The sequence below is a fragment of the Chondrus crispus genome, genomic scaffold, assembly GCF_000350225.1.
Source record: "Chondrus crispus Stackhouse genomic scaffold, scaffold_427, whole genome shotgun sequence".
NCBI classification, from domain to species: domain Eukaryota; phylum Rhodophyta; class Florideophyceae; order Gigartinales; family Gigartinaceae; genus Chondrus; species Chondrus crispus.
The window spans coordinates 50210-62413 of record NW_005179332.1 but is presented as its reverse complement, the minus strand read 5'-3'; the positions used below and the strand labels follow the sequence as shown (position 1 = coordinate 62413).

Here is a 12204-nt window from a genome sequence, read left to right as displayed (position 1 = left end):
TACAGTACCGACAGCAATGAATCATATGTGGATCCCAAGTGTAACGGCAGAGGGAGAATAACGCCATGCCACTCGATCCAGCTGCAGACGGGTAGCATAAGAAGCAAACGGATAGCTGGAAGGCATTTCGGGCAACTGGACAGTGCTACGAGGCTCTGGAACGGAAAAGCAAATTGCATGGATATCGGATATATAAGGCTTTTAGGTAACTCTACAAAAAACACTCAGCGGTAGATCCCCCCCGAGAATTCCTCTGTACTCAGTCACCAAGTAGGCCTGAGTGCGGTAGGAACAAGGAGGTGAACGGTAAACTCTATCAGTCCAAACACTGGCAGTGAATCAAAGCACAGCAGAACAGTATTCCCCCTTTCGACTGCGTTTAGGTTTTTCGTCAGGTTCGACAATAGTCTGAACATCATTCCGGAATAGGTCAGCTGTCCTTGTCGGACTCGAAGGTTTTTTGACGATGAGCGAGGGACGCAATAGTGCCGGGAATCAAGAACTGGAAGCTTTGCTATTTACTGCGGTCACCGAGCTACAATGGACGCCGGATGAAGGGGATGACAAACAGGTATACGTTCGGTCCTGGTTAGAGTCAATCATCCAGGATAATATCACCGGGGACGACATCCACGAACGCTACGTGGAACTTTTACACCAGAGACGCTCTTCTCACCCAACACGCTGAACAGCGCCAACGCCCCTAGGATGTTCAAAGAAGTGAGGGACGTAATCCACGGACGTGGGGGCCTCATAGCAAAACGCCGCGGCTTGACGATTAAAAAAGCACTGGCCGACTACTACCGGGACCCGCAGGCTACAAAAGATGCAATCGACATGGCCCGTGAGCTCGTAGCAAGGGCCACGCCGTCACTCAGGGCAGAACGACAAGCCCGTGAAGGCACACCATCATCAGAAACCAACATGGAGGGTATGCACAGGAATGATTTGGAACACATCCCTGCATACGCTGACATGAGAGCCCCAGGGCTAAGGCCTCGAGAAGAAACGTTGCCGCAGGTTCTTGAAAACAGATTCCTCGGTCATGGTCACGACGCACAAACCAGAAGACACAACCAGTACACGCCCGGGCCGGAAAACCATGCAGCAAACGCACCATATACGCAGGGGCCCAGGGATCAGTCAACAGTACCAAGCAGGTGGAACTCGCGTGAAGACAGTAGAAATAATGTTGGTCAGCAAGAAGGTCCACTTTCTGCGCACGCAATTTCGGTCTTGAGCAGGTTAGCTACGCGATTTAAAGATAGAGCCGACAAGTATGCCGGCAATGAAGGGGAAAACTGGGAGGACGTGTACTCTTCCTACATAAACTGTGCAGATCAATGGGGTGTACCGGAAGGCGCAGCATTAAGGAACATCGAGACCATTCTGCACGGAGAGGCCAAGACTTACTACAAAAGGAAGGTTCAGGCCAACCCCAACTACTTCCAAACATGTGATGAAGTCAATAAGTTCATACTTGATACGTTTCACGGCCGCGAAGCCCAAGAGGCTACAATTGAGCACCTAGACTCGTTGTCTATGTACGAGCAAGCTCAAAGGCAAGGATCACTAGTAGCAGGGCTAAGGGCAGTTAGAGACGAGATAATCAAGCATGTTAATCTGGTGCCAAAGGGCAGACAGACGGACCTCGATCAGAAGCGTTGGCTAAAGAACGCGGTCAGACAGTATCGATGGGCACGACCTACGACTGCGAGAGCCCATGACATGGACTTTGCGCGAATGTACGCCACGCTACGCTCGCAGGCAATAGAAGAGGAGAGGGCCATGGAAAATAGAAGCGAAAGAGGCCGATACCGCAGTAAGGTTGGGGACAAGTCACTCGGCCGAAGGATACTGTTTGGGGACATGTACGGACGCGATATTTCAAACCCTAGACACACGCCGGAGCCAGGAGACGGTCAGTTTCGAGGAAATTGCTACGGCTGTGGTAAGCGGGGGTACAGAAGGGCGGATTGTCCAGACTGTAAGCGGGACGGACGTACCTTTGAGCCGCATAGAAAAAAGGCACTCAAGGCCATCCACGAAGTGACGGAAATGAAAGAAGTACTGTTGGTAATGGGCGAGTTGCAAGACCAGTACGGAGACCGCTTCGAAGATCTGCTGGGAATGGCAAGAGGAGAATCAGGAAGTCAGGAAGAAGCTGGAGAGCAAGACATCGGGCTTGCGATAGAAGATGATCAGCGTCACGAAGGGACAGATGGAGAGGAGCACGACGACGAGAAGGAGGGAGGTTTCATTGAGCAATTTCATATTCACATGACGGATATCATATCAACAACCAATGATATCGCGACAAGTACCCATCAGCAGTCACGTGATCTAGATGAGATTCCGATCCATGAGACAGAGCACTCGGACGACGACAAGACCTTCAGAGGGGCCTGTCTTGACACCGGAGCGACAACATCAGTATGCGGACTCAATCAAGCAAAAGCGTACGCTTCCTTCGCTGGTTTCAAGTACAAACCTAAGAAATCGAACAAAGTGTTTCGTTTTGGTGGAAATCGGGCTCGAAGCATGGGAACCATAGTGATCAGGATCCCCATACCTGGGAACTTGTACGTCGAACTTAAGGTAGACGTTGTCGAGCACGATATCCCTCTCTTGATAGGGCTGGACGCCCTGGATCGATTCGGTCTGTACGTTAACAATGTGCAAGACATGCTGGTACACGACAATTCCCGGTGGACCATACCGCTGGAAAGGAAAAAAGGGCATCTGTACTACACATGGGGAGAAGACGAGGTATTGTTTACAGTATCCGAGCTGAAGAGAATGCATCAGGGATTTTATCATCCCTCTGCGGAGAAGCTGTTCAACCTGATCAGGCGGGCCGATCCTCGAGACGCCACAACAGAAACGAGAAAGATCCTGAACAACATCTCACAGCAATGTAGCAACTGCCAGCTGCATGCGCCGAGGCCGCTACGGTTCACTGCAACAATCCCCGAGGGCATAGTTTTTAACCGAATGGCAATTCTCGACCTCATGTGGATACAGAACCAACCTTTGCTACACGTCGTCGATCACGACACTCATTACTCAGCCGCTAGATTCTTCGAGGCGAATCAACCAAGGACGTGTGGGAAACATTTTTGCATTGCTGGGTGACAATGTATGTGGGCCTTCCAGACATACTGAAAGCGGACTCGGGCTCTGTTTTCACAAGCAAACGGTGGAACGAGTACGCAGAAAACGCCGGCGTCGTCGTGGAAATCTCTCCTGTGGAAAACTCTAACGCGTTGGGGGCTGGAGAGCGTTACCATGATCCCCTCAGACGGATCTATCTCAAGGTGAAGCATGACCACCCCGGCTACACGAAGGAGTTAATACTCTCCATCTCTAACAAGGCGATGAACGATACTTGCGGCCCGGAAGGACTCGTCCCGACCATTTTGGTATTTGGTGCTATTCCAAAGATCGCAGCACAGCCAAGTGGACAACCAACGCAAGAGCAGCGCATGAATCTCATGCAGACTGCACGGGCAGAGATGGAAAAAATCACAGCCAGGCTAAGGATGAAGACAATCCTCAAGAAGAGGACACCTAGTTCATCTCATGCGACCGTTTCAGAAGGATATCCAGTACTCGTATGGCGCAAAAGAGGGAAACACTCCCTCTGGACTGGCCCATTTGAAGTTATCGCAGTTCATGGCAAGATCATCACGATCTCAGAGGACAATGGCAGAGCGAGAGATTTTAATGCATCTTGCGTAAAGATATATCTCGAAGACGACCACGACTTGCACGCCAACAGGGCAAGCATTTCAAGAGAGGAATCGTCGTTATCCGAAGAGAGCTCAACTGGGACGGTGTCAGCTTCAGAGAAAGACGACGATTGGGAACGAGATCCAGACTGGGATATTGAGGAGGATAATATCTTCTACGATTTTAACTCCGCCGGAGATCAAGGCGTCTACTTAACAGAGACCCTACCGATCAACGACGTCAGAGGTAGAGAGGAAAGATTCATGTCTGCGAAAAAGAAGGAGCTTGAGGGGCTAGAGAAGATGGGAACTTGGAAAAGGGTAGCCTCCAAGGATATGCCAGAGGGTGCAAATCTGCTTGGCACACGATTCGCGCTCGCAATCAAAAACGCAGGAACCCCTGAAGAGAAACCCAAGGCACGGCTAGTCGTACAGGGCCATACAGATCGGGACAAGTTTAACGTAATCCACGACTCAACGGCACTGCACCAAAGGTCAATTCGGATAATTGTGTCAATGGCGGCATCAGAGAAGTTCAAGATTTGGTCGCATGACATCACCCAGGCATACCTACAATCCGAATTCCCTCTGAAGCGCGAAGTGTACCTTCGCCCACCACCCGAACTGAAACTTGCCAAGGACCGCGTACTGAAGCTGATCAAACCCCTCTACGGGCTATCCGAGAGCGGCGACTACTGGGGATCGACCAGCAGCAGACACCACACTCTTGATCTAGGTATGCGACAGACCTGCGGCGATCTTAGTCTGTACTATCGGAGGAAAGGTGGAAAATTGATCGGATTGTCGGGGGTAAGAGTTGACGACACATTACAGTGCGGAGATCAACATTTTTGGGAAGAGACGAAACGCACAATGGACATGTTCAAGAGCACAGAGCGAGTTCAACAGAACATAAATTTCTGCGGGATACACGTAGACGTCAACGAGGGGCCGGGCAGCGGTTTTGTAATGTCCCAAAGAGACTACGTCATTAAGCTGACCCCGCTAGTTACGCACGCCGACTACTCGCAGTTCAGAAGCATGAGAGCCAAGCTAGCTTGGCTGACCAACACACGGCCAGATATTGCCTGTGCCGTTGCGAAGCTGACTCAGGTGAGAGAGGGAGAGTTCAATCTTGAGGCGATCAAGGAAGCTAACTCAGTCGTGAAGCATGTGAGAGGAAGGACAAGAATCTAGGGATAGTGCACCCCCATCTCGACCCGGAATCGACGGAGATAATCGCTTTCTCCGACGCCGCCCTTGGGAACAACCGGGACCTATCCAGTCAGATCGGCTACGTTATCATACTTCGCGATCGCTATGGGGCAGCCAACATCCTTGAATACTCGAGCAAGAAATGCAGGAGAGTAACGCACTCCTCACTCGCGGGGGAAATTATGGGGTTCTCATTCGCATTCGATGCGGCTTTTATCATAAAGCATGACCTCGAGGAAATTACCACGCGAACGTTTCCGTTGAAAATGATGACGGATAGCCGCGCACTCTTCGATATGGTCACTCGAAACTCATACTCCACTGAGAGGCGCCTTATGATAGATATGGCAGCTATCCGTCAATCATATCAGCGCCGTGAAATCGATGGGATCGCTCATATACCGGGGCCAACCAACCCCGCAGACGCTATGACAAAGGTGGGCCAGAATGGCATGTTGGCAAATTTGATGCAAGGAAGGCTGACAATGGAGTCAAGGCAGTGGGTCACTCGCACGCAGGATTAGGGATAGGAGCAATGGCGTCTGAGATGGTGTGCAAAAAAAACATCAGGGCATTGCAGGCCTGGAGATTGAGTTGAGCACGAGACTATGAAAGGCATCGCCGTCTCGACCAGCCCGGTATGAGGCGTTATGCTACGACCCGTGAGGGGATTTTGACGTCACATTGCTTGTCAAGACTCAAAAGGACTCAGGGGGCAGGATAAAAAAAGGAAAACATGCAACATTTTTCTTATAGGAAAGCAAAACCGGCAGAGCAAAAACGGTACACAGCAGTGTCAACTGTCTTAAGGATCTCGGACATAAAAAATGGGGTGTGTCGTTTGAGGGCCTCCTTTAAGACAGCATGGACGGGCATGTTTGGACATGTATGGACGTCAGCGTGCACCTGATTGGTCCATTTAATACTTTTCTTAACAGTATGATGGCGCACACAAAGTTAAAATAATGGAATCTGTCGCTACCAACGTGCCATACGAGAGCACACCATTGGCTGTCGCCTACCGCATAAGTGCGATTGAATTCAATCTTGATCCAATTTAGCATACATTAAAATTCAATTGAATCATTTTATTGACGTCCCTGAATTTCCAGTACACGGTGATCGCGATATAGTGCCTCCCTCTGTCAGTGGGCCGAAAACGGCACTATAATGAACCAGGCACTGTAAGATAATGAGATTTGCGGCTTTTTTGCAGCCACTTCCTTGCATCACTGCTCAGAAAGACCGTTCGCTTCCCTATCGATAGCCCGGTATGATGCACCCCTTGAGCCAATTTACGGATCACGGCGCGCTGACACAATACATTAAATTATTGGACATGTAATATTTTGAAAATCGCAAACATATACATCCAAACATGGCTGTCCATGCTGTCTTAAAGGAGGCCCTGACGCACCATGTCTGTACTTTGTTGGGAGCAACCACAAGGGGCGACATAATAGATAACTTACGAGGTTTTTATTGATTCAGGGAGATACATACATTGCTGGACTACAGTACCGACAGCAATGAATCATATGTGGATCCCAAGTGTAACGGCAGAGGAAGAATAACGCCATGCCACTCGATCCAGCTGCAGACGGGTAGCATAAGAAGCAAACGGATAGCTGGAAGGCATTTCGGGCAACTGGACAGTGCTACGAGGCTCTGGAACGGAAAAGCAAATTGCATGGATATCGGATATATAAGGCTTTTAGGTAACTCTACAAAAAACACTCAGCGGTAGATCCCCCCCGAGAATTCCTCTGTACTCAGTCACCAAGTAGGCCTGAGTGCGGTAGGAACAAGGAGGTGAACGGTAAACTCTATCAGTCCAAACATTGGCAGTGAATCAAAGCACAGCAGAACAGTATTCCCCCTTTCGACTGCGTTTAGGTTTTTCGTCAGGTTCGACAATAGTCTGAACATCAAAAACGAAGTGGGGTTTCCGCTCTCTCATCAGCACCAACGAGTCTCATACTGCACGGTTCGTACCGGTTTGCGTCATGGACGCCCCTATCACTTCATCTACCCAGAGTCCATCAACGGATCGAAGCACTACAAGATCTGCCACATATGCCGCTAAAGCAATCGCTGAAGACAGACAAGTAGAAGCTTCTAAAAAGCGGTCCTCTGTAAACGGCCCCCCTCAGTCCGTCAAGAAGACAAAACACATCGCCTTTTCGACTGAGAACTATTCTATCCTTATGGCGAGCTACAATATTCGCTTCAGCGAGTATTCGCCCAGGTGCACGTGATCCGTCGGACGGCACAACGATGTACCAGACTTGCGTTTGTTGCGGGCAGGTACCTTGCTGGAGGTCAGTCCGCAAAACTCCTGGTGGGATTTTTCAAACTCGGGTTTACTTTACGTCCAGCGAGTTTGTGGGCAAATGGAAAAAAACAACGCGTTATTTTACGGACAACGTTAGTATACGTACTATCTCGATCCAGTTTTTGAGATTTTGTTAACAAAGCAAGCATGGCTGTGCCAAAAATTTTACGTGAGAGTACCTTTTCAGTTCTGTTCTGCTCTATTTAAAACTAAGGGAATTCAAGATATATTTTTATATTTTAATTGACTCCGCCGTCGTCAAGAAGAGAAATCAACCCGGAAGAGGGATATTGCCCATTTGAACATTCTGGCAATCTGAAGAATTGCGTCATTGGTCTGTTAAAACTCCTTGACTCTTTTTAGTGTTAATTGGAAGGTGCACGGCTTTTATCGCTTGCGTGTTGTCTTGCCTTTAATGCTTGATTTGGGAATAACCTCAGTATGACGAGATGTTCCCCTCTCTGAACAGTAAGGTGTTACCAAGTTGTGTATCTCCAAATCTTCTTTCGTGCTAAAATAAGTCCTGCATTCGTTGCAGAATATGTTTTTCCTCGTACTTCCTATCTTCCTACGGGAGCCTTCTGTAGATCTTGCACCTCTAGTGACCATGTCGAATTTCTGTGTTTGCTTCCTAAAGTTTCTTAGAGGTAACACTGAATTCCTGTACAGATGTTTCCCTGTTTTATGTAATGCCAATGAATGTTGCTGGGAGTAGTTTTCATCATGAGCATTCCTTTATATGCTGTTCAAGAGGAGGTGGGAACGAGCATTATGCTGCTTCATGTGCACACCTGTGTATCCATACAAGGATACGTTTGGAATAGAGCTGAAATAGACGCTGTCCAATATCTCCATTTCGACGTGTGCTAGCGCAACTAAAAATGGATGTCACGTCCCTGGACAGGCCGTTAACCGCTTATGAGACAGTTCGGCTTGGGTTTGGCAAGCCCAACACGTTATTGTGATATATGAAAATATTCACGTTTGTTTCGTTAAAATGTGATTTTCACACTTGACTATTCTCTAAAACCACAAAACCATGAAGTGGTGCAGAGAAAGTAACAACCGGTCGGGGGGTCGGAATGAAAAAAGTGAAAAGCTGAGTTTTAGGTCAAGCTATTGTTCGCAATCGAAGAAATCTGGCCAGTGCCTCGCAGTTTTTGGAGATTTTTATGTTATACCGTTGCGCATTTTCACACGACCAACCCATCAGTTCATGTTCAGGTGATAAACCAAACGTTAAATTAAAAGCGTCACGGAACGAATATTAGATGTGGAGGGAATGTTGCCAAAGTTTTTCAACCCAAGCTTATGCTTGCTGTAGGAGAGACTCAAGACCGTAGTCATGTTTACTGAGGGAAGGACCGACGGTGGTGTTGAGTACCGTGGGGGTGCTATGTACACGTGTAACATACGACACAGATAGCCCTGCCCAAGCAGGTCTGGGGCCTTTGTCGGGTCAAAGTTGGCCACTAAAACCGCCAACAGAGGCGCGAAGGGTGTTTTCACTGATTGGGCTACGTCTACTCAGCTACTTTCTAACATGCGTGAGTGCCCCCACCATCATCTTGAAAATATCCTGCTCGAGCTCGGACGCGCAACGGTTCATCTCTACTTTATCTGCTTACGTGAAGTGTCTTCTAACTGGAAGTATATTCCACCGAGTATAATACCTCCTAAAGAATGGGGTACAGATCGTCTGCCTTCTCGGCTGAAGACGAGAATCGCTTCAATGATGTCGTAGAAACCAAACCCGTAAGCGTCAATTGTAAGCAGGTCCGGTTTTCTCGCCTAATGATGCAGTGAGTTGAGATTACTGCTGTCGTAAATTGATATCGACTGGTTTTGGAGGCCGTATATGATGCAATGCTGTACGGTGTTGGCGTCCTTAGTCTCGTCGTGACGGTGATAGATTACGAAACACAGTAATAGCTCCACATGAGAATACATAAAGCCCTCATCCTGCGTTGCTGTGGTGGAGCATTTGCTTTGTCCCGCCCTCTACGCAATGATGGTGAAAATATTGCATGGGGGGCCACACAGTGTTGTATAAATAGTGCTGCTGGCAGGCGAACAAATCGTAAAGGGTTGGTAGCCAAGTAAAAAACAAGACAAGAGAGTGCGCATTGTCAAGGGTGAATCGTTAACCGTGACATTGACCTCCACTCAAATCAGCACAAAGTCAGAATACATACGACCCCCAGACTTTAGCAGAGAGTACTACCCCGCTCTATTTGTCAAAACCTTAACAATTTGTTCTCTGCGTTGGTAGAATATTTACCGAAGTAAATATATGTCTGACTTCAATGTCGAGTCAAATCTTGAAAAGCCGACCCTTCCGAGAGCGCGTGCCCCGTACGACGGGAACTGTCGGGAGAAGTTGGTCTCTCCGGTTTGTCCACAAACGGTCCGCGTACAGCAGGAAGGTAGACTACTGAAGGACAGCGGTTGCAACAAGTCACCGTTGCCCAGGGACAGGGGTGCCGAGTTGGATGTTGCGAGTAGAACTCAGTAGCGCAGCGGAGAACGAAAGGCTTTCTTCCTGTTGCCTCTTCTACTGCAACTCTTTTTTTAGTTCTTAAGGTGAGTTACGCTCACCCTTATATACGCAAGTTTCACGTAAACCTGCTCAAATCGTGAAACACAAAAAGGATACGGCCCAAACTATCAGAGCAGGGGACCTTACGTATCAACCATGCAATAAAAGCTGCATAAGCCTGCTATTGCTTCTTCTACTACAACAGTAAGTAGGTTTCGTAGCATACCTGACCCCGCATATGCAAATAAAATCGACATACAACGCATCTGATTTGGCTGTGCATGTTGTTATCCAATCAATCTCCAAAACCTGTATCCCATCTTGAGTTTCGGGCCGAGCAGGATCTCGCGACTGGTACGTTAGTGATGAAATACATCACCACACATTTCTGATCAATTACAGCACCCATCCCCAACACTACTTCGCGACTTCGATCAGAGAAATATTCTCAGCTTCTGTGGAGGACATGGCTATAGTCCTCTGCTTCATGGTCCTCTAAACAACTGTACAGTCTCTGAGTTTCATTAACACTCCGGTAGTGGATTTTCTATCACCTGAATCCCGAGCCCAATCTGCATCAGAGTAACGTAAGAGCACTATCGAGAGTTTGACTTTGTCTCTGTGCCCTCCCAGAACCAATCGGGCTTTATATACTGGTTTTTCATCTCCACTGTGCTTGATGGTCAGGACATAGCGAGAGGGTACAACATTAGGATCTGGCCCGGCCTCTTCCTTGAGGACGATCCTGAAGGTGGTAGTATAATGATGGGCGCAAGCGCGCGGAGGTCATCCGACGGCCGTGTACGGTATACACGTGGGCGGTTGTGCCCACGTGTAGCGAGCGCGCGCGCGTGCCGAGCGGTCGTAATCTGGCGTACGTTTACAGTAGTGCACGTGTCGGCCAAGCGGTAGTCTGCTAGTATTACGCGTGTACGCTAGCACACGTAGCATCCGTGCGGTAGTCTTTCAGCAGCCCGTGTGCACAGTAGTACACACGTGTAGCTGCAGCGTCTGCGCGGAAATTAGGAATTGAGTCGCTAGTTTTTTAATGGCGTACAGTACCTGGTACACACTAGACGGCAGGTACTGTATACTGGGACAGGTGTCCGAGGCGTCCCTCTGAGGGGTTAAGACCTGACACCCGTCCCTACTAGTAAACTGGGGCAAGCTCGCCCCCGTCCTTTTCGCGCCTACGTACGTCCGTTTCGGTTGTCTATCGCGCGCGCTGGCTTCTAACCCGTTACCGGTCGCTCCCGTTCACGCACCACGGGGCGACTGCGCGTAACCGGCCAGTGAGCCACTCTCTTTTCGCGAGCTCGTCCGATCGGTTCAATTAGCGGGTCGCGTCCGCGCCGCGTGCTCCCTCCCGAAAGCCTCCGCCTCTCACCCAACCCAGGGCGGAGAGGAGTTATCCCACATTTTGGTACTCTTGTGGAGGGGATAACTCTAGAGGTTGAGCCGCACGCGTAGTCGCTCGATCGCGTGCAGAACCGTACGGACGGAAAAGGTTGAGAAATCACCGCGTCGATCGCGAAGCGTATTCGACGATGAACCGACCGGAAGAAGGGGGAGACTCCGCCTCCGGGCGTCTGAGCACCCGCAGTGGCAGTGGCGCACCGTGCCCCCGGGTGGAGAACCTGGAAGCCTCGCTGCGACCGCCACCGCGACCGAGCTGCACGAGAGCGTCCGCATCGGATGTTACGCCGGCCGTGTCGGCAGGCACTGAGAATCGCGTCCAATGGATGGTCGACGCGATTCAGCCGCGCATCCAGGCCTGGGTCGAGGCGTTCCTCGCTACGGAACTCCCCCAGGTAGCGCGCGTACGCCTCCACCGAACGGTGCCCGCGCTCGTGGACGCGCACGTACGCAGCGCGATACCACCGCTTTTGGACGAACTTCTACCCGCTCAATTCCAATGCGAGGTGGTGACCGCGCTCACCACTGTGGATGAAGAATACCCGTCCGGTACGGCCCTAAAGGGAGCGATCAGCTCCGCCGTGGTCAATCGTCTGGCCACGACGTTCGCCGGAGCAGGAGTCGACGCACGCGCGCAGCGCGACTCAACCGCTCCAGACTCTACGCTAACGCACGCTGAACCGATCGGCGCCGCACCCGGGATCGGTACAATGGCCCCTCACCCGGAGGGTAAGACCATTTACCTCCCACCAATATATGGTGCCACAGGAGGGCCCACAGAAAATGGCCCTCCCGTACTCGCCGATACGGCTGGCCCCCGCGGGACAGAAAACCGCCTGGGGCGCTTCGCGACAGAAAAGCGACAGCCGTATCGGTCGAGCAGAAGAAGCGCACCCGACGCTCAAGGCTACACCTCGGAGGGTACAGAAAACCCCTCCGAGGAAGAAGACACAAGACGTCGCCACAGG

The 12204-nt window shown here is 50.2% G+C and overlaps 1 protein-coding gene across 1 annotated transcript; it reads right to left on the bottom strand.

Moving 5' to 3' along the window:
* Nucleotides 1–5800: 5800 nt before the first annotated feature.
* On the bottom strand, nucleotides 5801–6010 carry CHC_T00001284001 (hypothetical protein). The gene has a single exon (XM_005718810.1). The coding sequence runs from the start codon at nucleotides 6008–6010 to the stop codon at nucleotides 5801–5803; it is 210 nt and encodes a 69-aa protein (XP_005718867.1).
* Nucleotides 6011–12204: the final 6194 nt, after the last annotated feature.

Excerpts from the sequence above, each read along its gene's own strand:
- CHC_T00001284001 (XM_005718810.1), bottom strand. The coding sequence starts at position 6,010 with ATGCTAAATTGGATCAAGATTGAATTCAATCGCACTTATGCGGTAGGC.